This window comes from Pezoporus wallicus, unplaced genomic scaffold (genome assembly GCF_028554395.1).
Source record: "Pezoporus wallicus isolate ANWC-B61680 ecotype Strahan unplaced genomic scaffold, APGP_CSIRO_Pwel_v1 contig_3365, whole genome shotgun sequence".
Lineage (NCBI taxonomy): Eukaryota > Metazoa > Chordata > Aves > Psittaciformes > Psittacidae > Pezoporus > Pezoporus wallicus.
The window spans coordinates 4,179,728-4,206,245 of record NW_026640883.1 but is presented as its reverse complement, the minus strand read 5'-3'; the positions used below and the strand labels follow the sequence as shown (position 1 = coordinate 4,206,245).

Here is a 26,518-nt window from a genome sequence, read left to right as displayed (position 1 = left end):
TACAAATGCAAACTTATAAAACCAATCAGATTTAAAAGCTAAAAAGCAGCAGAAGATGCAGACAAAAATGACAGCAGCAGAAGTTCTGTGGGTACTGTTAGTAGAACATTGCTAATACCGGAGTGCAGTCTCTGGTTGAAGAAAAGAAAATCTATGACCATAATTAGCCATACAAAAAAAAAACATCACCTAGATGAACATCCTGCCTGTATTTAGAGTCTTAAAACACAACTTTTCATCTCTGAAAGAAGAAGGCGTATGTGCATTTCTTTACAAGACATAAAAACCTCTGTGCTGTAAAGTTTTCAATCTGAAGTCAAGGGGAACGGGACAGGACAGGACAGCATCAACAAAGGGTAGTGGCCAACTGAGGCAGGAGGGTTTACAGCAGAGATGGTTTGCCAAGGGTTTTCTGGAGAGGGCAAGAAGGGGGTGGAAGCTTGGAACAAATTAACGCACAAACTGTTCCAGGTACTAAGATTGGCATAGGAAGATGCGTCCAAAAGACTGCGGCTCCAGGTTTGTTACTTAACATCACTGTCTAGCTATCTAACTATACTGCCACTAAACACCATGAATAGCAACATGTTTCTCACCAGCAATATGAATGTGTTGTCATCTAACACCCAAACCTATGAGATCTCCGGTATTCCTGGTAAGGAGGGAGGGATGTATGTGAAGAATAACAGTCAGGTCAAGAGCATGAGGGATCTGCCTGGGGAGATATAACCACACTCACTGCCATCCACAGGTACCAGCTAACCCTAAAGACAGTTGGTTTACTCATCCAGCTGTCAAAGCTAGGATTGCATACAGAATTCCATCTGCACACTCCAAGAGCATTTGAAGGCTTTCAAAGCTTACCACCTCACCCAGCTCCAGGTACCTGGCAAAACACAAACCAGCACAGTGGAGCCTAATCACTGCTTGACCAGACATAGGAAACTGCAGGGAAGACTCCTGAGATATCTAGTATTACAGCTGCTCCCACTGACAAAAGCAAAGGAACCAGGAAAACACTGAGAAGGAAAAGAACACTTTGTAGTATGTTTAGGATCAATAGCCAAAAGAGGATGCAGAGAAACACTGTGTTGTCTCACAAGTGTCCTTTTCACTGTGAAAGGGATCAGTGGGGAAGAAGTCCCACAGCCTGTGCCTCAGCTGAGAGTCAAAGGAATCAATGGACAGATGTCACAGAGGACAGAGACAGACACCCTTTTCCTTTCCTATCTCTGGGTGCAGTGCTGAGCTCTCAGTGCAGTGTGATCAGACAGTGATGGGCACCGCACTGGGAGATGACGGTTTGAAGCAGGAAAGCACACCCTCTGCAGGCTAAGAAACCACGAGACTGGAAAGCATTATTTCTCTATGCAAGCAAAGAGGACTCAATGTAATTTCAAAGGTGGTTGACAGGGATTTCTCATAGATTCACCAAAATGTAGGAAGAAGAATTCTATGCTTCTTTGAACAAGAATTCTATAGAAGAATTCATAGAAGAATTCTATGAACAAATCTATGGCTTATAAGCAGTTCCACTGCACCTCCTGTGCTGCGCCCACATCACCCCTTCCACCCAAACAGAAGGCACAGAAACAAAATAAAATAGGAATAAGCCTGCACAGAACAAAACGCTTCAATAAATGAAAGTGTACCAAAACATTTTCTGTTGTTACATCATTTTCTATTATGAAGATCAAATAAAAATTATTCGTTTTAATTCTTTTCATTGATTTGGTTTTGGTTTGGTTTTTGTTTTGCTTTTTTTAAGTGGGATTCCTTGTGACATTTTCCAGAGGAAAAGCACAGAGCAGACAGACAAGAACATCATCTACTTGCTAATTCTTTAACAGATCAAAATAGATTTTAAACACTTACCACGAGGCTTCCATCACTGTAAATAACTACAGAACTGCAAATTAAGCACACAACCAGTTAAACAAACACCGAGTAACTAAAGTGCATCCACAGAAAAGATGAAGACAGAGTTCAGCAATCTGAGAAGAGAATATTTTAAATAAGTAGGTAATTAAGTTAAGAGAGGCCTAAAGAAAGATTTCACACTCACATTCAGATGCTGAAGCAGTTTAAAAATAGAGAGCAAGAACTGCCTGACTTCACCTTTTAATTTTAGCTGGGTGATAAGCTGGTCCCAAAGACATAAAGGCACAGCAGGATTTTTTCTCAGCAAAGTGCCCTTCGTATTTTTATGCAAAGGAAACGCAGTATGTGCTATTAATACCCTGCTGTAGCCCTAGATAAGTCTACGCACCCTTTCAACCAGGAAAAAAAACTGGTTTCCTGCTTCAAATCACTTGTACTCCCAAAGACATACACAGAACCTCCCAGTCACTGCACAGGTAAATAACATCCACAAAGGAAAAGGCACTTATTGAGCTTTCCCATCATTCACCTCTTGCTAAAGCTGTAAACAAGCTGCTTTCCCTCTCATGAGGAAGGAAAAGCAAATGACTGAGTCTGCACCTTGAGATAAGCTGAACTTCATTCTCATTTTTATTAATAGCTGGGAAAGAAAACATTGATGCCAGCTAGACCAAGACTACATGGAGAAAGCATGGAAAAATACCCAGAAAAGATGGTCGACTTAACACCAGCATAATGCCCAGGCTGTCCCAAAGAAGCTGGGGAGAAGTATATTGGCTTTTCCCCATATACACAAAGATTGATTATTCTCCTGGGAATGGCTCCCTCACACACTTCACCTTATCTCTGATTAACCTAACCCAAGCACAAGTTTCCCCATAACAGCTCCCAGCCCATTCAACACCATTTCAGTCTGTCAAATTCTCAGAGCGGAGCAGGGCTAAAGCCCTTCCTGCTCAACAGCACCACACGGAGAACGTTTCTGTCCTTCAGGGAATGGTGGAAAAGGAGAATAACTGCATGCAGATTATTTTTCCAACATTTTTTTCCCAAAGCGTCAGCTATCCAAGTGAAGGTCAGATTCCCCCCAGAATCCTCCACTGTCTCAAAAGCACTTTTTTACCTAATTTTGCTTGATGGATGGTAGTGGTTAAAACCTTGGCAGGGGCCCTAGTTAACCCTGCGGTGAAATCAAGCCTGCTAAACTCCCCCTTGACTTCCACAGTTGCGTTCCTTCGCTTGTATTCTAGAGCAACAATCAGCAATAAGACTCTAGATTCATCCACCCCCTCTTATGTTTAGCCTTTAGTTCTGGATTCACCTTAGGCTCCACCTGCAAGCTTCTCACATGCGTAAATACTGGTCACTGATTCACTCCAGCAGCTCCAGCAAATAAGCATTTGCATTTTTATTTGCTGAGGATGCCAAATGTGAGTTAGTGGATGTTTGCATTAGCAGCCTGCTGGTCAGCAATTACTAGGAGAGGATGCCCTGTCGTTCTTATCTATAGCCCACCACCATGGTGAACTGTTTGCCCAGGAGCATAGGAGGTCCGCGCTGTCCTCTGGGTGACCTGCTTCTCATCCATTCAGTTCTTGAGGACATAAAGCAGAGCACAGCACTCACACAGATGAGCCTAGGAAGACATATGTAGTTTGCTTACACCCACATCACTGACACCTTTTGTTTCTTAACTAAGTTTTGCACTTTTAATCACTGTATTTTTTTTTCCACAATCCTACCCCAAACCCAATTCATGTTAAAAGTTCCATACTGTTCTGAAAACTTTTATCCATTATGATAAGCAGATGACAGGGATCGTCTTTTCTTCCAGCTGAAGCATGCTCTGCATTTCGTTTGCACACATGTAATTAGCTCATTTACTCTTATCACCCCTAGCATTTCTACTTTAGAGCATCAGATACCAAAACTGGCCTGGGCATCAACAGCACTCTATTCCCACCACAGGAATGACACCTTCCACTTGACCTCTTGCATCAAACGAAGTTAAAGCACTTGAAACTAAGGATTGAAGAGATGACCAATTCTGTTTCTTTTACTGAAGAACCCTCTATTTTAATCAGAGGTGCCTCCTTCAAGACGGTTGTCAGCTGATATTTTTACTTTCTCCTGCTTAAGTTCAACACAAAGTTTTTAGGGTGAGATCATCACTCACTGTATCACTATTTATAGTTGCTTACTATATCCTTATCCTAAGAAGACCCTAATCAACAAAGCTTCTGATCCTCCTAAATTAAAATATTAACATGAAGGACTTTCTATTTGAAGGAGCTTTAATATGAATGAGATTTCTGCTTTTCTTGCTCTTAAAAGCAAAGAGAGAAAATTCAATTAAAAGACCACCAATTCTTCTTCCTTTTCTTTTCATAACAGCTCAGATAATGCTTCTCTATCACACTCCTGTGTAAGGAAATCATTCAAGGGTTGCAAGTATGAGGGGCTGGTTTTATTTGCAAAACATAAACATTATTCAATTTATCTTTCCCTCTTCTAGAAGGGGAAAAAATATCCTTTTGGAAGAGTTTACCATGCAGACACATCCTTTCTTCCTACATGGTCCCCTGGTCCTTTCAACAAGGTAATACACCAGGCTTCACCAAGTGGTAATACATCATTGGCAAAGCAGTTCAGATTTAAGAAGGAAACATACAAAATACTCATTAATTGCTCGAACAAGCAGCCAAGTCTGAGTTTACTTCCAGAGCCCATCCAGCAGGATCCAAATTGAGGAAACAACAGGAACATCTCCTCTGGCTTTATTAGACTGTCTGGTAGGGTCCTAGTGTCTAAGAAGCGTTCTCCAGGGTTTATCAAAGATGCAATATAGTCACTATAGCAACTGGTTTTACTGCACGTGTACAGAGCAGTGAGCCTAAAGGGGATGCGGACTTGCAGCCAGGCTTCCAGGGGCTCCAGCAACATCATTACCAGCACACCCCGACATGCCTGCTGTTCTCACCACTGCCATCCATGCAGTTCTGTTCTTAGGGCAGCGGTCACTCAGACAGCTTCCCTCCAGATAAATAAGTACAATTACCTCAGGGAATTTATATTAAGCACTGCCTCTGTTATATACAACTCTGCCTTGTTGCAGCTTGAAGAAGCATTTTCTTTCTGGCTCCCTTGACGATTCTCTGATTTCTTAAGAGCAAGGGCTGCAGGTGGGGAGTGAGAAATGATGTACTGCTCGAGTTACTGAAATGTCTAACCCTAGATCTGGGGTCCGTTTGTCACAAATCACACCCTTGGACAGCCTCAGCCTTGTCCACTGGGACTCAACGAGCAAGCCTTCCTGCCATGCCGAGCTACTCGTATTGACTGACAGCGCGGAGGAAAAAGTAGATACGGAGCTGGTTTGCTGCTAGCGAGGTCCCCCGGCAGCCAGCTAAGAGGTGAGAAAACTAAATATAACAAACTTAAAACTACAATTATTGTAGGGGAGCTTGCCAGAGCTGCTCTGAAGCTCCTAATGGTCTGTCGGGGATTTATGGATCAGCTGTGAAAATTTACTCACAGCTAAAACTTGCCAATCAAGTCTTCAGCTTTGGAACGCCGCTACCAACTTTCACATAATACAGCTTGAAACTGTAGAAGCACCAGAGCAGAACAGTAGCTTTTAATGCTTCAAAAGGAGGACATGCAGAAGAAAAATCTATCGTACTGAACAGATCAATAAGAAACGTGTCGAGAGTCTCTTCTGCACGTTTCTCTTTGTGGAAAAGAGTCTTATTTCTAGAAAGTGAGAGGAGATTACAAACAAAGCAGTGCCAAGTACTACCAAGATGCACAAGAGGCAGAGTGTCGTACAGATGAGGCTACAAATGGCTGTCCTGCAGTTTAGAGCAGATTCCCCGCAGAAATCATGCCAGCAATCCAGAGAGTTAGTTGCTGCTATTTTATGTCCTTGCTATATGGATCAGGATAAAACTAGAACTTTGTAAGATTTATAAAAGCTGCTTAGTATATAAAGGGAAACACTACAAAATTGTATCCGTTATTTTCATGTTATTCCATTCAAAAACCTGCAGCAAATGTAAAAACAAACAAAAACCCTGGAATTTACACAGAAAACAAAGGAAGTGGCCAACTTAGAGGTTAAGACTGCCTTTTTCCTCTCAAACAGTCAGCATACACTGGAAGACATCTGCAACAGTCATCTGCAAGCACAGTGCTGTGCAGAGGAGCTGATGGGCTCTTTGTAAACCCCTCTCCACCTCCGACTCTGCAAATCCCTGTAGCTAGTGAGGCTTAAATACTCCAGAGTATTGGCTTTAAAACATGTCAGACCATTAATACGCTATTAAGAGGCACAAAGGAGCATGGATCCTTACTCCTCCCTGCACAACTCCATGCTGTCTTTTAAAAGAGTAGTTTCAATGGTGGAACACAAGGCAACTTTCTATTGTTTTCTTTGGCTTTTACTGTACCAGGTCTCTCTAGTCAACAGTTACTGGTGATAACATTTCCCTCCAGGATTCCCAGTGACCTGGCAAAAAACAACAAACAAACCAACCCACACAGCAAATAGTCATGAAGCCTTGCACACTTAGATGATAGGAACTGATCCCCTAAAGCCTTACATAAATAACTCTCACGTGCATGAAGAAGGCTTTGCAAGATCAGTGTCACAGTATATACATTATATCCTAAGAGGAATTTAAGTCTCACGTACCACTGACAAGCAAACTGGCTTGGCCACCTAACTTAAACATGTAATATGTAAAACGTGTTGCTTTACACAAATATACTTTAACCATCTAAGCAAAATTATTAGGTCACTTCTAGCCCTTGCAAATTTCCATTTTACTCCCTTTTTTGGAAGGAAATTCAGTCCTTTAATACTTTGTAATGCAGAAAACTCACAAAACCTAGGTTGAACAGCAATGAGCCTTCATCTTTTAGAAGTCTGATCTACTAAAGATACGCTGATACATGATTAACTTAAATTTTATTGTCAAATTTGAAGCAGGCAGTTAGCACTTTTTACTTCTCCAGGAGCTGGAAAAGAGAAGGCATGCTCGAATAATATCCAAACCAGTGCAGAGAACACAAGAGTTGACTCAGATTCTGTACCACAGAACTTATATTGTTTTGTTCACATCACTTTACCCATGACCTGTTTGCCCATGCTACCAACAGAGGTATCCATGAACACCACCCCAGGCAACTACTATTGCTCTGCACTACCTATAAACGTGTTCACCTCTGAACACATCAAGGGGACTTTCCTAAGTGTAATGCACGTCAGAGTAACCCAAGGCAAACGTCTTGGGCCATCCCAAAGAGAGTCAACAGAAAGATGCCAGCAAAAGTGTAAGCCCTGCCTGTACCATCAGGAGAAGGTGTTGCTGCAGGATAGAATACCAACCTTGAATAAAGCAGTGAATAAAGCAAAGAGCCCAATGTTTGGTTTCCTGCTGGCAGGACAGTGGAAAGCTGTAGGTGACCTTACAAGAATGTGCTATGAGTGGGGCACAAATGGATGGCGCAGAGCACATGGATAGCAAGAGTGTGAATGTTAAGATGTGTTAATGGAAGAGTTTGAAAGATAAGAGGAGACTAGGGCTGAAAAAAAAAAAACCTCTCACCCTAGTCTGCTAATATTTCTGCCTATGGCTTCAGGAAACATCTTTTCTCTAAATCTCAACCTCAGTCTGAATTGTGCACAATCTCTGGCAAAGAATTTTATGTGGGGGAGCAAAGAGAATCTCTGACAATCATTGGAGTGGCATCCAGACCTCAAGCCACTCAAACACACGTAGCTATGCACAGCTCTGCAGCGTCTGCAGCACACTTCTCTGCAGGAGAAGTTAATCTGCTTTCACTCCAGCCCAGACAGAACAGAAAGCAGGGTGACATTATTAAAGCATAATATGGCATTTTGTTCTCAATAAGTAAAATTTTACTCTAAAAGTAAAATTGCAAACAATTTTATTTTACGGCTTTTTTAAAAACCAAGGTCAAAAAGAGCACAATAAAAGTTGGTCAGTGAAATGAACTGTATGTATCATAAGCCTAATGATATTACTTAGCACATCTTCCACTAAGAGTAGAACACATGAATCAGCACAGACAGAAATAATACTTCCTACTGCAGAAACAGACTCTGGTTAATTTACTGCTGCTTTTCAACTGTACAATATGCAAAACAGTATTTGCTATCTCAGTAAAGGAAACCATTGAGCCACTTCCTGCAGAGGTACTTCAAGTCTATCTCTTAAGACAAAGATTCAACTGTAAGTAAAGATGCAAGAGCAACTCATGCACACGTCCAAAGACGTGGCCCTGGCTCACAGACAGCATCAACCCACACATTTCCCCTCCTCCAGGAAAAAAAACCCCACAACACATAGAGCTGTGGCTTTTGACACTACCGAATTCAAGACATTTTACATTGACTGAATTCTAGCATTCTGCAGACTACTGTACAGAAAATCAAGAGATCTGTGGCAAATTGAGGAAAGCTAATACAGGATAACATCGGATGCTCTTGGTATCTCAAAGCCAGTAAGCAAAGGAAGGGATCAGGTGATCAGAAATCAAGCTAGGGAGCTCTCTCATAGTACCTTTTTCTCTGTCCATCCTAGCCAGCAGAAGACATTACTCAAGGAAACAAGAGTTAAACACTTCCTTATTCTGTCCTTGTTTTTTCCTAGCAGGAAATATATCCAGGAGTGATGACCAGAGTATTCTCCCAACCCTCTTAGAGCAGTCACCATCAACAAGACCTCATATAACACAGACATCAGAGTTAAAAACATGCAGGAAATAGACTACACAACCAGTGTAGCTACAGATTTGTATCACCCCTAGAGTCAGGCAGCACTCAGGGAAACTTTGGAGCATTTTGCAAAGGCAGGTGAGAGACCTGAATGTCTTTAATAGAGATGATGGAGGACAACTCTGAACGGCATCATTTAGTGCAACAGCCACAAAGCGCAATCCCGCTCTCAGCTCAGCTCATCTCCCAACACAGACACACAGAAAACTAACATCAAATCCATCTTCCTTGTAGTCCCTCAGATGCACGAGATAAATACGCAGCTTCCGGTACAATTAATATCAGTTAAACGTGCACTGCACAAATTCAGATGCGCACACAAAAATGCTGTGAATCTGCAACAAAATAATTGCCTGTGCACTCATAAATGCTGATCCTTTGAGAAAACAAGCTTTTGCCCCCTTCCTGCAACAGAATACCCTGTGCTTTTATTCGGCATGCTTTCTAAAGAGGCATTTGTAAAACTGTCTAGGCTTCAGTTGTCAGAACAGGACAGATATTAAACGTTTCCAAAACCCAAAGGGGCAAGTTTTCTGGTTTCACCCCGTGTGTCAAGTGACAGCTTCACCGTGACGGGTCATTAGCGTGACAAAGAGAAAGCAGCTGGACATGGAGGGGCAGAGGGCAACAGAGGGATTACATCCTTAAATCAACTATAAAATGCTACAAAGGATGAAGAGGAGGAAAAAAGGCGAGGGTATATTCCAGGGAATAAAGTCAGTCTGATAAAGTCTAGCTGCAAATCAGATCAAAGGAGTTCATTTAAATAACCAAAAATAATAATCAGGACAGGTTACTCTTCAGAAAGAGCAGCTTCTATTTGCAGGAGTATTTTAAAGTGATTAAATTCATGCAAACAATCCATTTTTTACCCTCCTAAATAATTTCTGCAGTCATCTATGAAGTACAAATATACCCATGAAGATCTTGTTCCTCCCATTTTGACAGTCCCCCAAAAGGATCAGAACTAAAACTTACTGAGGATTTTACCCATCGTCATTTTCCTTGCCTCCAAACAGAGTCAGAAAGATGTTTGCATCATCACCACAGCGGAGCAGTAGCTCAGCAGGTCACGTGTAACTGCTCACTGTGAAGCACGCTCAGCTTTGAATGGGCAAGGGCTGAATTAAGAGGAAAACCAAAAAACCACATTTCCCAGTCTCCCCATTGATGGGAACAGGAGTATTAAATTTCCAATAAACAAGCAACATCCAGGCAACAGAGTTTCTGTAAAGACGACTCCACTGCCATGTGTCATGCTCCAAAACCCACTAAGTACTCTGCTTGTTACCAAGTACGTATTACTTGCCTTTTTACTAAAGCTGATATCACTGCTGTTACCTCTCTCTCCACTAAAATATAGGAAGGAATTCTGACATTTCTGGGCAACTCAGAACGGACTGATATCTGATAACACAAGCCAAATTACGCAGAGATGTTTGCATGCAAGGCATTCCTCCTAAATTCTTTTTTCTGACCCCTTTCCACTTTGTATCTCTGTGCTCTCTTAATAAGCTGTTGGGTCTTAAATAAGAGTAAAAACCAAACAAACATAAAAACAAACACAAAAGATTTCAAGACAAAGAAACCCACATTTTCAGTAATTTTTGTTTAAAAGAGAGAACATCCATACAATTCATTCATCTTTAGGCTTTGGGTCACACCTGAGATACAGGAAGGGCCAGTTGCCTCCATAAAAAAAATAAGTTTTGGGTTTGTTTTGGGGGTTTTTTAAGTATTTTAAATGAGGAATGTTAAGAGAAGGAAATGTTAAGAGAAAAGAGAAACCTTTGTTACCTGACTTGAAGGTAATGATCACTGCTGATCATTTTTGTGAGCAACTGAACTAGACAGAAAGTTAAGCACCCCACGGGCATCCATGTACCTACCCCTCCACGCACTCTCACATGTGGCACACACATTGCAAGTCCTGATTTTGATGCTAGGTGAGGTCTAAGAAGACTCTCAATAATTACACAGCAAGGAGCCAGACAATTCTAAGGAAAATGAGGTTCCCTTGCCATGTGTTTCACAAGATACAGGGATGATGAATGGGAAACAGAAGGAGGAGTTTACTAACGCGGGTTTAGTTCCCACATTCTGTGCTGAGTCCCACACCATGCAGTCTGCTTTTTCAGCTCCTGGCTCTTGTTTGGGTAAAGCTTCTCAGCTCAGACAGCTACAGCGCTTTCTGTTTTGATTTCATCTCCATTCAGGGCTCTTATACAGCTGGTACAACACAAACTCCGTGAGTTTTCAGGGCTCTGTCGGGCAGGGAAGCAACTCGGATTTTGGAGATGTACTTTAAAAGGCAAATAAATATGGAAAACCCAGATCAGTAACAGTAAGAAGAGGAACAGTAAAACCAGTGTTTCTCCTAACATCCCCTTGTGAAGTATCAGCTTAGCCTTTGCCATATATGCCGAACTATTTGCCATGACTAATGTATATAATGGGAGCACATTTCATATTTGATCTCTCCTGAGAGACCTTGAGTTATGAAAAGAAAACAAAAGGAATCAGAAAATCCCACACTTTGCACAAAATAAACACACAAGGAAGCAAATTAAAAGAAAACGCTTAATGTGATGGGTTTAAGTTAACCATTAAGAAGTTGGAGGTTATTTTTCCCCAACAGGTTTCCTCCTTGCTGCGATAGGAAATAAAAGGCTCAAAGATTCAGCACCAGCCTGCTTACTCCTGTCTGCCCTCAGAACTGGCACCAACTGATGACGACCCGGGCGCAGATGTTGGAAATTCCACCTTCTTCCCAGGAGCTCAAAATCTCCAGGGTACAACCCCTTAGGAAAAAAAAAGAACATCAACTTTGGTTTTCCCCCCGTTGTTTTAAGACATCTTTATTTGATTTGTAAACCAAACGTTTACTCCTGTATCGACACAGGGAGTTAAAAACTGCTCCATTTCCCCTGGACAGATGTTATTACCCATGACAAATCATAAGAACCAAAAGCATGGAACCAGCCATTAAAACATACAATGAGATTGCACTGCAATACAACCAGGTCTCCTGTAATTACGGAGTTCACTTGTGGCACGTTTTAAACAAGAACTCTCACAGAAAGCACTATTCATGCAACATCATTACGGTCAGCCCACAGCCACCCCTCGGTCCTTCCTCTTGGTTATTTCCAGCTAGTTGCTCCATCAGATTGCAATGAATCACACCTGGAATTATTAATAGTAGTCTGTACTCACTCACAGTGCTTCGGCACGCCGGTCAGCCTAACAGCAGGTGCCAAAACGTGTCACACACCAAGCTGTCAGCTAAAAGTTAGGTTTTGCAATGTAATCGCAAATTACAAACAAACCCTCTACATTACAAATAAAAACTTTCTTGTAAGAGCAGACTTGCCAAAAGGGGAGGGAGGGGGGAATTAAAAGAAACCAGCAGTTCCAAAACTGCATTCATTTTCTATGCAGAACAGGTATCTGAGGTCTTCTTAGAGATTTCCCATACATATTTCACTTGCTGGTACTATAGACCTTACCCTGCATTTCCACTCCTTCCACGCCACCGCAGCAGAAACCGGTTGTGAACACTACTGAACACCATTACGACTGTCCTTCTTCTCAGTCTTTCACTTTATTTCATATGTGAGTGTATGCTTTTGTAAGTCCTCCTCTGTAGTGTGTAAATTCACGTTTCCCTTCCCCCCTGCTTTTCATTCTCAGCTCTACAACTTACAGGCTTTGACTGCAACAAGGCTTTTACTCTAGGAAAATAATAAGTACTTTGCCATCGAACATCACAATAATCTGAATAGATGGAAAGCTTTAAGTGCTCTGTAAATCTTACGATCGGACCTTTGTTATCAACCAAAACAATGTTGGTACTCGGGGGGGGGAAATACAACACATAAAGAGCATATTTCAATTTATGTCTTACTGTATTCCAGTAATATCAGCATGGAATGTCAACGTAGGCATTATTTTTTAATATTAAAGTTATAATTATTAAAGCCAAGAAGCATTTAATGCATTTGGTACGTGCTACCTGCGTCGCACAAGTTCAGCCATTGTAGCTGCTACCAGAAACACTTCAGATCTCCAGTTTCACTATATGTGAAGGCTTGTTCAGTGCACACAGTGAAAGCTTACCAGCCGCCCGCATAGGAGGTCATTTTTTAAATCATATTGATCTTCAGCTAACATCTGTACAGATTTCTAACAAGAGCACTGTGGGGGGAGAAACAAGGAATCCAAAGAGCTCCCTAAGTTTAAACGGTATAATGAAAAATAGATGTGTTGAAACAGCGAGATCCAGCAAAGCACCACGCAAAATTCAGACCTACAGGCTCCGAATTAGCATTCTGCAACTGCATGCTTGTTTACTGCAGCTCCCAAAGCAAAAAGATGGCAGTTGTGAAAAAGAGAGTCAAGAAAATCAAAATGCGCAGGAAAAGAGGTCAGTGTTTTCTTTCCTGGTAACGAAACTGCAACTTCATTTTGTAGGGCAATCGCTGCTTTCCTTTCCATCCTGTTTTGCCAGTCATAACACCTGTTCTAGCCTATTAGAAATAAACTCAGAAGAGCAACTGAAGAGTCTCCTTAACATCTCCTTTCCTAACAGTCACTGAATATTCAATTCAGATTATATAAACCACCAAGTGATTATCAGTAAAGCAAAACCGAATTTGCCTACATTTCCAATTAAACGCAGGGTGGAAATGTATTAACCATCAGATAAACACATAGGCCCACATCAAATTATGCTGCGCTGTTGCAAAAAGTATACGATCAAGTTGCAGGACCGTAGATGGAGCTGTTTGACATCTGCCATTCTGCGTCATATTACCATGACAAAGAAGAACATGGCACCTCTCTCAAATGTTTCCACTAAAGATAGGCTCAAAGGGAAACCACTTCAAGGTTTCCTACCTATGTAGTTCCCTAGCAGGCATAACCGGCAAAGAAAGGATGCCGTTTTACATAATGTGCGCCGCACTGGGAATGCAAGCATGAAGCAGTCTTGACAGCTTCACTGATATAACTCGCAATTCGGGTCCATATAAGGTCTTTATAAACATGAACAAATAAGGACCAACCTCTGAGAGGGCAGTTTAGAATTTAAGACTGGTTTTGAGTAAAGTGTAAATTACCTTTTGGTTGCACTGCAGCTGCCCAGCGGATTTAGGAGGTGACCATTAGCATTTCATTTTCAGTGCAAACTCCCAAGTCTGCATTTCCAATTAGGAAACATGGGTAACAAGAACCATTAACGTTTTCATGACTAAGTTGCAAACCATGATTTAAAAGCAAACAGACAAAAGGAAAACCAAGCCTCAAGAAATTTATGGGCCACACTCCACAGCAACTTTAAAAGTCCAGTTTCATATGTGTTTATAAAAGATAACGCTATTCCTGACTTAAAATAACGTTCGTGCTCTGAGCTTGCTGCAACGTTAAAGCATATACACATAAGTATTTATATACGTGCACATATGTGTTTTGCAAATATAAGTGAGAGAACTGAAAGTGTTTCCTCCGTTAGCTGCGCTGTTGGGTTTTGTTGACAAACTGATACAGGAGATGCCTAAGCTGGTGCCTTCCATAAAGGGGTGTTGCAGGAGAGCGGCGCAAGCCCAGCAGCGAGGTCGCCGCAGCTCAACTGTGCTTTGTCCTACTCGTGCTCTGCTTGGCGGCCAAACACGGGCCCCGTCCAGTTCGTGGCCAATGTCAAAAGCGATTCTCGACCTACCCAGCGTCCCGCTCGTCATCTCGAGCAGCAGATCTTAAAGTAATAGAGAGCAATTCTAACGGCCCCGTAACTGGGCATTCGCTGGTCAATTTAGGGCTCCGTTATAAGCCCCTATGTCTTCTAACACGTTACGACTTGAGAAAAATCACGTACAGTGCATGCAACCATCTTGAATCGGCACGGACCAACTTCTGCATTACTCATACTTCACGTACCGACTATGGAGCATTGCAGTTTCTCTTCAAGCTTCTCATTTAGCCAGAAAAGTATCGCTCGCCCCACTGCATCTATGTAGCAAAAACACAGTTTTCCCCTCTCTTTTCAGCTAGGAAACCGAGCAGCTAAACGCCCTTCGCACCGCTGCCCTCATTAATGAGCCTTCCACGCGTTCACAGGTTACTTTTTCTGGGACAGTTCTGCAGCGATGCGATTGCTTCTGGCACAAGACGAGCACCGACCCCCAGGCCGGCGACGCTGCCCCAGCCCTCCAGCCAAGGCGAGGCAGCGGGGCCAGGGCGGCCGCGCTGCACCGACCGCGGGAAGGCGAGGAAAACTCTCCGGACAGAGCGGGTCCCGCCCGGAGGAGACGCGGTGCCGGGGAGAGCCCTCGGGACGCCAACACGAGCGGCTCTTCGGGCTGGAAACTTCCGCCGGGAAGCGGGACCGACGCCGGTCCTTAGGTGGATCGTGCCCCGCAGGAGCACCGGGCGGCAGAGGCTCGGCTCAGCCCCGCGGGGCACCGCTCGGCCGGGGCCGGCCCCGCCGGCTGTCAGTCTGCCCGGGGGAAGGGGAGGGGGGCACCGCCGCCGGGGAGGGAGAGCGACCCGCGCCCGCCCTCCTTCCCTCCCTCCCTCCCGGCCCGGCGGATCGCGGGGCGGCTCTTACTTGTGGAGGAGCTGGGGCAGGCTGGGCGGCGGCGGCATCCCTCGGCCGGCGCCCCGGCTCGGGGCCCCGCTGCGGGCATCGCCCTCCGGCGGGTCAGCGCCGCGGGGGGCCGGGGCCTGGCTCATGGCAGCGGCGAGGACCATGCGGGGAGGCCCCAGCGGCGGAAGGCGCGCACGGCCGCGCAGCCCCTCCGCCGCGGCGACGGACGGGCGGGCGGGCGGGAGGGAGGGAAAGAAGGAGGGGGCAGAGCACCGGCCCGGGAGGCAACCACGCTCCCCCCGCAGCCCCCCCCTCCCTCGCCGGGCTGGCGACGGCGGGACAGGCAGCCCCCTGAGCCCGCCCTGCGGGAGGGCAGCCGCTACCGGCCGGAGGCGGCCGGCGCCGCGCGGGAGCCTCCTCGGCGCTGGCGGGGCGGGCGGCCTGGACCAGCACCGGTCCGGCACGGCCCTCCCCTTCTCGCCTCTCCTGCCGGCCCCACCTAGGCGCTGGGCTCGCTCCCTCCTTCCCTGCCTCCGCAAGCACCGCTGTAAGCGGTTGCGCGCGATGTGCCGGCCCGGCGCACCTGGACCTGCCCGGTGCGGTACAGAGCAAGCGGCACCTGTCGGCAGTGATTTACAAACACGGGATCTTTCCCGTTCCCAAGGGCGGGAGGAAAAAGGGTGCACGTTGGTTTAATTCCTCATCAGTAACATCTCTGCAGAAATGTAATTAGTCATTTGTCAGACATAGGCTCTGTCAGCTGGTACAAAACGGAGAGGAGGGTACGCCGCAGCCAGCCCTATAAACCTTCTCATGTAACCAAGTCATCCCTAAGGCAAATCTCCACTCTGGGCCCACCCAGAGAACCTGCTTTTAATGAAGGATGTCAATCTTAGGCTGCCCTCTTCCAAATACATGCATGAGCGGGATTGAGCCCTACCTAGCAAGGCTTTACCCACTGCCATAGTAACACAGGGTTGAGGACTGGAATTGCAGCAAGATGATAGGGTTTTACCTGTGCATATTTTGGGAGGACATTTCAGATGGTTTTGCTTGTAACAAATAAATAACACGAAAACGTTCCTTCCAGGTCTTACTGAACCCTTTGTAATGCGCTCTGTTAAAGAAGGCTGAGTCAAAGGCAATTTCAGTACTTGCTCCTGCACTGCCTCTGTATGCTGTGCACCCACCCCCCAACACACACACTCACACACGCACCAAGGAAAGCAGAAACATCCTGGCGTCTTTGAAAAATTAATCCTGATTTAGGGGAAAGATTAATTTTGGCGAGGGTCAGGTTCTCGTCCCCTCTGCACCTGGTGTAATCATTTACAAGTATGTAGCCTTGTAAATGGGTACAAAATACTAGCACCAGGGACCGGAAAATGTTAAGCTATTTGCATTTATCACGTCCTTTGCTCTTTGCAGATGGAGAACACTAACCAAGTGCAGGGCAGTGGAGAACTGGGCTGTATGGGTTTCTGGTTCAGCCAAGGGCTGGTCAGTACTGCATAGTGAATAGATGGCTCATCTTCCAGCCAAGGGAAGGTAAGATCTGGCAGACAGGTGAGGCAGTGCATGGTAACAAGTAGTTTAGTGTGCAGTGCTGTCTTTGCCTTAAGTTTAAAGTGAGTCTCAGGTGTCCCCTGATCATCCACTGAAAAAGTAGCTTTGTGTGAATTTCCTCCCTATTACAGCAGCACATAAAGCCCTTGAAACCAAGCAACAGCCACTTTCTGCTGCCCGTAATTGTTTGAGGAAGTGAAAGATGGTGACTTATGGCTCCGAGGGCAGCAAGAGCACAGCTATGACACTAATGCATGGCCCTGGATTAGAAGGTGGATAGTCACAAGAACGTGTTACTTCACACAGACAGTTATATTACATCACTTGTAAAAATGGATCAAGCGTGTTTTACTAGGCACTATTTCTGCATTAAATACATACAGTGTACAACTCAGCATTCAGCCTCAGGAGGGGCTCTAAAAGCTCTGCAAAGATCTTTGCCATTCACTCCTTTTAAAGCCACAGTCCTCATCCCCAAGTCTCCTTTTCCATAGAATCACAGAATGCTTTGAGTTGGAGGGACCTTAAAGCTCATCCAGTTCCAATTCCCCTACCATGGGCAGGGACACCTTCCACTAGACCAGATTGCTCCAAGCCCCATCCAACCTGGCCTTGAACACTTGAACTCAGCAGAACAAGTCTCATTCAGATGCCAAGGTATTTCACTGGTTGTCCTACGTGGATATAAATGGACAGGTGTATAACTGCTTGTAAACACGCACAGATTAAAGTTCATGGGCTCTCTTCTTCAAGAAATCAACATAAATGGTTTCTGTCCAAGCCTTACAGTATTTCTGGAGCAACGCCCCAAGAAAGAACAAACAGTACCTAGGCCAAACAACATAGTTTTAGGGTCTGGATTTTGCAGTAGAACTGAACAAGTGCAAACTGCTATACAAGTTCCTGTTCTCTTAAGATGGGATGTGGTTACTTACGCACATGAAGAAATAGTAGGTGTAGTGTTTTTTCCTCAGCTACAGTGGGATACTGTTAGTGTAACGGTCAGCTAATGGTGATTTGGGCACTGAACTTGGCAAAACGCTGACTTCCCTGTTGCTGATGTCCAATGTATTCATTGTCTATAATTTTAGATTAAAACTGTTGATTTTTTCAAGGTATCTATGCCATGGGTGTTAGCAAGCACTCATGCAACAAACACTCCTAGCTAATAGCTTCAGCTGAGCATACTGCATCTCCCAGTGTAATTAAAAACGACCCTCACCTTTTACAATGCCTTTTTTGGTTCGCCAGTTGTAGGAGTATGCATGCTAAAACTGAGCTCCTGATCTAACTGCTGGTGTAACTTGCATGGGTATAAATCAGCAGCAGATCTCTGGTAAACACGGCCTCACATTCAGAATATTAATTTTTAGGAGGGCAGATTAACAAAGGCACAGGCAGAACTCAGGGAAAAAAGAAAGGGACCGTAAAGCAGAAAAGGCACGCACAGGATACTGAGTTCCCAAAGAGTTCAGCATCAGATAACAAAAATAGCTGTAACTTCATTGCTTTAAGACCTCACTTAACCATACAGTTATACAGTAGCAAGGAAACACATCTAAGAATAAAGAACTATATGAAGTCAATGTGCCTGTTAGCGTTACTAAGGCCTTTCTTAGGTTCATGCTTGAACCTGTTTCTCTACAACCTGAAATTTGATCTCTTGTGAATTCAATACCCTAAAAGTAAACCCCTGTGAAATTAATATATAATCAACTCTCCATTATCAGGGGAAACAGGGCTGGAAAAACTGAAAGACAGAAAACCAGGATAACCGTACTTCAGGACCAAGGTTGGTCTGCTCCTAAGTGTTGTGCCCCTTCATAATTGTCCTGCTCGGTCAAGCTGCAAAGTGCAGAACCAGCTTAGGTACCACTGCATGTGTAATATGGCTTATTCCCAAAATGGATAAGGCACCCAGAAATAATGGAGAATAAACTTTGGGTTTTATTGTTCCTACAGTGCACAGGAATTTTAATTCAGGTTTATGAAGCGTGATATCGATAGCGATGTAGATAGTGTTGTGATGGTTTTGCAAGAAGCAATAGTCATTAAAATACAGAAATGATTTCATAAAGAATAAGATGTCAGCTCTTAAATAGGATTGAAGTAACATAAGTATCCAGTTGCAGGAATAAAAGACTTCATCTAGGAAGAATGGCAACATCGTACTCCTTAGCACACTGTGGAGGGAGGCAGGAAAGAGCTCTCTTACTCGACTCTAAAACTAAAGAAGGAAAATAGCTATAAGTTACAGAAAAAAAGGATGAAAAAGCACTTCAGGCCTGGCAGATCATGGCTATTAACACATTAGCTTTTCCCAGGTTATGCTGAGCCCTCTTTCTGGAGCTTGCTCTCTGTGTTCGCTTGTTCTCTCCGATCATTGTTTGGATAGAGAAGCTGGAGAGTGAAGCAGAAATTTCCAGTGCCTGGGTATATGGAATCTGCCTCCTGGGTAAGTCTCTGTTTCTTTTATGAGCTTTTGGTATCAGCCTCTCCTGAGAAATATTTCAGTCAGCATCATTTCTCACTTGCTCTTTTTGGTGATTTTCTTTCCACTGGGTGTGAGTGGAAACACTTGGCAACAACTGGTAGGTTTTCCTGCAGTTACTCTTGCTTTGCTTTTTGCTGCACCTGTGCGAGCACCACTGCCCATGCCTGCATGCCAGTTGGCATGGTGGTGCTCAGAAACACTCAGGGCACATTTACAAAGGACCAGGTAAAACTCAGCCTAGGTAAACAGGGTGATTTGTAAACAACAAAAATATGACCTGACATTTGAAAGTACCAGAAAGTTTCTTAATGGCTGGAAAGAAAATACAGGGGAGATCTTGTGCTTTAAAAGGTGTTTGTCCATAGAGCTGATGCTTTTATAGGGGAACAGCATCACCTGAAGAATTCGACTAAATTTAGGTTGGAAGCAGAATAACCACCCCGTGAACAATCAGAAAATGAAGCTTATGGAGGATGCACCAGCCTTGTCCCAGATCTGCAAAGGGAGAAAGACAAAACTCAGGAGCTGAACTGACCGCTGCAGTGACCATATACCTTTGAGATTCTAGCAGATCGAGATGCAAAAGGAGACAAGCTAGCAGACACTCAGCCATGGATAGCTGAGACTTTCAAATATGTGGCGGTGGCCAGCTGATGAAAGACAAATACTGTAAGATTTTAGTCCTGATGCAGAACAACGTGGAATAAATTAATGTTGTCCTTCCGCATTTACTGTGAAGAGCTCAGCACCTCAGGCCGGTGACAGTATAATCCTCAATTCACATATTGTAAATTTAGAAAACATTGGAATGTGTAACTGATCATACCTAGGATGTTTACACATGCTGTTTGATCCCAAAATACTGCCTTATGTCATTAATGGCTTGTGTCATGCTCCTTTCTAGCTTCAGAAATGGCAAATGTTTACCATTTTAGCTACATTAGCCAGTTGCTTAAAGAAAAGCAAAAAGGAATTAAAGAAAGCATAATAAGCACAGTAAAAAAAGAATGTTAAATTACTCTGAAGAACAACTGTGCTTTAAAAAAATCCTTGATGTTACTTTTGGCTCGAGATAACCAAACTGTGCATGTTAATAGCCCAACTTATCTTTCCATGCCTTCACTGTTGCATACTTCAAGTTCATATCATGGCACAAGTGGTCTGTTTCCAGTCATCCCCACTTCTGGTTCTCATCCTTCATGACCCCAGAAGCACGAGAGAATTTACAATAATATCTTATTTAGGTTTTTTACCCACACACACCACCCCACCCCACTTTCTAATGCATGTGTGCTTATATTGGGGATGACTTCTTCTCATCCCCAAAGCTGTGGATAGTAACTACTACCCCTTTACTATTAGTGAATATAACCATAATTATCACATTTAGTACAGATTTTACTTCAGTCATCTTTAAGTTTTAAGCATATTAGGTTAGAAATAATATGCAGCCCTTGGAAAGCTTCATTTATCAAGCTTTTAAATACTAACTCTTCATGTGCATACAAGTTCTATGGATATATGCATAGCTAGAGGCAAAGTCTAAACCCTAATATTTTCTTTCCCCATGGAACAATGCTGATTTATTGCAAAACTGCTAAGTACCAACTGATAGAGATGAATGCTACCAGCGCTCAAGGACAAACTGAACATAATTTACAATGCAAAGTAGGGCCACTTAAATTTTATATAAAGACAACTGATCTTTAAAAGGATGCCAAAGGAACACAGAACCAAACACTGCGCAGTCTTATGCACCTACAACTGATGTTTGGCCATTGTGATTTTATCATCTTGTAGAGTATACTAATTTCATTGTAAAAGTCCCACATGGATTTTGCTGCAAGTCATTTTAGTATCAAATCAAACCCCTCTTCACTTGGAGACAAACTTAGTTATTCATAGTTCTTGTACACTGCTACTGCTGCTGAACAGCATCGGGGACTAATTTAAAGTCCACTTAAATTATAACCCATTTAAATGTCCATTTAAATTATTAATCTATTTAAATGACCATTTAAAGCATCTGGGGGTTGAAACAAGAAAGAAGAGAAAACCTTGTATTTCCTTCAGAAGTACAGTCCATGGGGGCTTTGTTCTTGGTGCGCTGCCTCCAACACAAAATCAGGCTTGTTCAATGATTATTTTTATGATGAAAATTTTCTCAGACCCATATATTTGAAACATCTGGCAACCAATGGAGTTATCATACCTAAGCTCTGCTTTGGTGTCCTGAGAGCCTAGCATGTGATGGGCAATAGGAAAAGATAACCACCACCAAAAGTAGCCAGGGATGAGAGACCTATCCATGTCAGGAAGGCTGGTCTGGACTAAAATGACCGACACATGCTGATCTGCTCTGTGGCAAACAGATCTATTCCTGGGACCTCTCACTTGTGAAGGATGCTCTGCAGGGCTGAGTTTTTGACAGGGCACTTGTTCGAGGCCTGTCTGCTGGCGTGACCTGCCTAGGTGCTCTGACTGGGGGAAGGTGCAAAGCCTACTCAGCGCCAACACCAGAGCTGCACTGCCTCCTGATGGAGTGAGGCAGAGCTCCTTACCCCCTGTCTGCTGACAAATTGCACAGCTGTGGTGTTACATGTCAGCACTTGCATTGCGGATCTCCAGAGACAAACCAGGAATGTTCTGCATGCCAGACAGTGGCACTGAGCCATTACATTGAGACAACCTTCTTGAGGGAACCGTGGGCCCTGGGTGAACCAGAAGAGTGGGGAATCCACTGACGTGCTGTCCCGCAGCTGTGTAATGCGAGGCAGCCTACAGCAGCAAGGCCAGCTCTGCAGTTGAAAGAGATGTCTTGCAAAAGTGTGCTAAATCCATGCAGCATTTGCTGTGCAGATGCTACACTGATTTCAAACAACTAGTGTGGCATTTAGATGAGGTAGGTGAGACTGTATGCCCCTCAAGTGTGAGGTATGCTTTCAACATTTGTGGGAAGCCTGAAGTTATTTGGTGATGTTTAGCATCATCTGGAATGCTTCCTGTGGAAAACATGATCTTGCTGACCTGGAATCTAAGTTGGCTCCTGCAATCTATACATTTGGAGTAAGACTCAACAAACAGATTCACATTGACACTTAATGCAGAGAAGAAGAGGACTCTGAAGTTACTTGAAAGGATCTGCTCACCTGTTGAGGTCATCTTCTAACATTAGCTTTTCGACTCAGAACCTCCAGTTCTTGTTGTTTGACTGAGCTATCACAGCTGCTAATCTTTCATCAGATCCTTCCCCTTCAGAAAAGCTAAAAGGGCTTTTAAACATTTCCTTCACATTCCTACTGGGAATCTGAAGAACATCCACTGGATTGTAGAAATAGATTTTGTAAATAAGTATCATAAGGACTGAAAAATGACAAAGCAGTTTTGAGAGACAGGCAATTATGGGGGGAAAGAAACCCCAAAATATTATTTTATGCAGGAAAGAAGTAACCATTATTATCTGTGTTAACAGATTCGTTTGTTGAAATATCTGACATCTAGGATAGGGAAACAATCAGAATTTACAGACATCTGACTTGAACTCTGAAGGGGTTCTCCCTTGTTACTTCTCAGTTCAGTAGCAAGCTTACCTTTTTCCTTATCAGCATAGAAAGGGCATAGAAAAGGAGCAGCAAGGACAAATAAAACCAAACAACAAACATGAGTTGAAGAGCAATAACTTATGGTCACAGACAACACATCAAAAGCTTCACCGTCTCAGATAACATTCATAAAAGAAAACCAGTGGCACGCTGTAGATGAGGCTACAAGAAGATGGATGCGCAGCTCCTTGGAAGACTTCTCTCGCAGCTGGTGTTAGTAGTTTGCTGTCAAACTAGAAAAGCGTATCATTTGGGAATCTGTAAGAGTTAAGTCCTTTTCCTATGTTGTTATTTGACAGCCTGGGTAACGGAACAGATCACACATCCAAAATCTGCACGTGGGGAAAAGTTATGGACGAAAACTGGAGCAGAGAAAGAGTTTTCAGGATGATTTGGAGAGATCAGAGGAACAGTCTGCAAAACACAGGATTCAGCTGGGTGAGAACAGGTGCTAAGTCCTGTACTTAGGAAGGGAAAATATTGTCTGCGAAAGTACAGGATGTGGAATGACTAGACAGATAGCAGTTGTTCTGAGCAGGATGTGGGGAATATTACAGGGGTCAGAGCTGAATATCAATCATAAGCCTACAAAAGAAGAGCCACAAAACCAAAAAAAGGATGATGAAAGGGTATTGTTTAGTCTAGAAAGGAGAAGACTGAAGGCAAAAAATAACGTTTAAAGAACAATGGAATGTTTTTTGGATACGCAGTGTGAAGAAGATGGAAGAAGGCAGGCTTAAATCACAGCAACAGAAGTTCAGATTAAGCCTCCTCACAGCAAATGAGAATGTGCCGGATTTTGAAGCCCCTGACACCAGCAGTTGTAAAAATAGGTTGCATAAAATATCTGTCGGGAATGATTTAACCACAACCCACCTTTCAGGCAAGAGGAGAGATTAGGTCGCTCCGAAATGTCCCATTTTCCATGATTGCAGGAGCAAACAGACTCCGGGGTGGCAATGAGATACCCAAGACCCCTTGGAAAGCAAGAAGTGCAAAAGTTTATATAACTTCTGTAGTTTGCAGGCTCCAGCAATTCTTCACAGTCCTTACAAGCCCACGGTCCAGGAGGTTTTAAGGTGGCCAAAAGTTTATGTTAATAAACGGCACAACCGCACACATAAAGAGAGTCTTGAAAATGGGAGAGAGTGGGAGAGAGGCAGAAGTAGAGATCATACAAACATGTAGAATATTTGGATTTGTACCTAGTAAGAAGGTAAATCATGGGGTGTCTTAAGAAATGCATCCCTCTCCCAGACGCAGAAGTCATCGCAGGCACAGGCCCTTTACAGACAGCAAGATTTCATACACAGAATGTGCCTTAAATGCAGCTCCATCCAGAGCCTAATGAAAGCTTGGTTTACCTCATGCTTGTTTAAGCATGAATTATACATATTTTAGCTAATAGGCTGTTTCTGTTCAAGCAAGAGCCCTGAAGAAGCCACGGCTCCCTATACAAAGTACTGTCATGTCAGGATACTCTGCACTTAAAAAAGAATCCTATCTGAACAGTATCACATGCTTTAATCCACTCATAAACCCAGCCCCTTTCCCTCCACTGTTAAAAAAAGATGTGATGAGAATGTGGCTGGTAATCCTGGGGTGAAAGAAGCGACTTAAACCCACCCATCAGTCACAGTCCACAAAGCTTTTACTTGGACTGCCCTTGGCTGTGATAACACACCATTACAATCTTCCAAACATTACACACATTTAATCCGTAATGCAACAACACCATACAGTCCATAAACAGACTGAAGCAAAGCCATTGGATTAGTTCAGTCTCAAGCAGAAACAAAAACACCCTTCAGTGAGGGACAGTCCTTACCTGAAATCATGTCTGAAATTAATTCTGATTTCCACAACTGTTCAGTTATAACGCTGGAAAAACACACAGTGCTCTCCTTGAAACAGGAAATACACAATCCATTTTAGGCATTGAGAGCTCCTTTACCTTAATAGCTTACAAGGAAATTAATTAGGTTTTAGCTACAATAGACAGACTTTTCCATTTTTTTTCTTTAACTGGGCAGCTGCAGGATGAAGATCTATAACAAAGACAAAGCAGCTTTTATAACCATACCTTTCCTCTTCTTTGTTTTCCCCTTTCCACTTGTCTTTTTGTAGAGAACTTGACATTTCACACTTTTCCCCAGTAAGCAGATCAATTGCTGAAGAAATGCAGCCTCAGGCAAACTTGTCAATCAGCACCTGTTGAACTCTGCCCATGAGGAAGGTAACACTCCTGAAAGAACTGACAGGATGCACCATTCGTCTTCGCTTTTCTCCCAGTCACAATCGTGTCCTTACCCTCTGAGTTTCAAAAGTGACACTAAAACTGTGAGCAGCAGCACAGACGTTACAGGCAATGTCACATGAGAGAAGCAAGGAAAGTTCTCGGGACCCCTGTGGTATAAACAAAAGCCAGTGATAAGGACAGGCAGAGGGAAGGTGAGGCAGGCACTGATGGAAAAAATAATCCTGAATAGTCCAGTTTGATAAGATTATAAATAATTAAAAATAGGAACAAGTCCAGAGGAGGGCCACGAGGATGATCAGGGAACTGGAGCACCTCCCTTATGAAGACAGGCTGAGAAAGTTGGGGCTGCTCAGCCTGGAGAAGAGAAGGCTGCATGGAGACCTCATAGCAGCCTTCCAGTATCTGAAGGGGGCCTACAAGGATGCTGGGGAGGGACTCTTCATTAGGGACTGCAGTGACAGGACAAGGGGTAACAGGTTAAAACTTAAGCAGGGGAAGTTTAGATTGGCTATAAGAAGGAAATTCTTCCCTGTTAGGTTGGTGAGGCACTGGAATGGGTTGCCCAGGGAGGTTGTGAATGCTCCATCCCTGGCGGTGTTCAAGGCCAGGTTGGACAGAGCCTTGGGTGACATGGTTTAGTGTGAGGTGTCCCTGACCACGGCAGGGCGACTGGAACTTGATGATCTTAAGGTCCTCCCCAACCCTAACTATTCTATGATCTGTGACTTTAAATGTTGGGAAAATTCAAACTCCTCTACATTTTCAGAGCATGAATTTGACCTGCAGGTTTCCATCTCTCCAAAGATACCCTAATTACCAGCCCTCTTCTGAGTTTCTGGGACTGGTCTTTTTGGTTTTGCATCGAAGCTACTTTAGCTAAATAAACACACAAAAGACAAAGCACCGGGAATTCAATTCATATGCCTGTCACCTCTCCCTAGGTCTGCCATCTGTTGGAGTTTGCATAAGATTAGAGATTATTTTGGTTTGGAATGAACATGTCAACCAAATCCTTCAGTTGTCAAAATGTTCTCCTAGAAGTTGTTTTTTGGGTCAAGCTGAGTGAAAATGGAGTTTGGCCCATGACCAGAAGCAGTTCTTGGGCTGCAGTATTTGCTCCCACTATTTGACCTTTTTGAAGGTCTCCACCTAAAATGCCTGTCCTTTCCTAGGACGTGATTAAAGGACAATGTAGTATTTGGTTCACAATGCAAAAAACAACTTCCCAGGCTTTGTGTCAAGAAATTCAGCAGCTCCACACTGTGGAGAAGAGACATGAAGAAGGCAGGAGATAAAACTGCTCTTCTTTTGTTTGCTTTTCCAGGGCATA

At 43.6% G+C, this 26,518-nt stretch overlaps 1 protein-coding gene across 6 annotated transcripts in view; it reads right to left on the bottom strand.

The window, feature by feature from the left end:
* RBM20 (RNA binding motif protein 20) overlaps window positions 1-25,312 on the bottom strand; it is a 115,808-nt gene extending 90,496 nt beyond the window's left edge. For 3 of the 6 annotated variants that reach the window (XR_008973708.1, XM_057420963.1, XM_057420964.1), the window contains exon 1: window positions 15,288-15,495. Coding sequence is in view for 5 of the 6 variants with exons in the window: in XM_057420963.1 (XP_057276946.1) it covers window positions 15,288-15,430 (143 nt within the window). In the remaining variant the exon portion in view is untranslated. Of the gene's footprint in view, window positions 1-1,875; window positions 1,905-15,287; window positions 15,496-25,011 lie in introns of those variants that run through there. The other 3 variants (XM_057420966.1, XM_057420965.1, XM_057420967.1) reach the window with 3 other exon arrangements.
* Window positions 25,313-26,518: the final 1,206 nt, after the last annotated feature.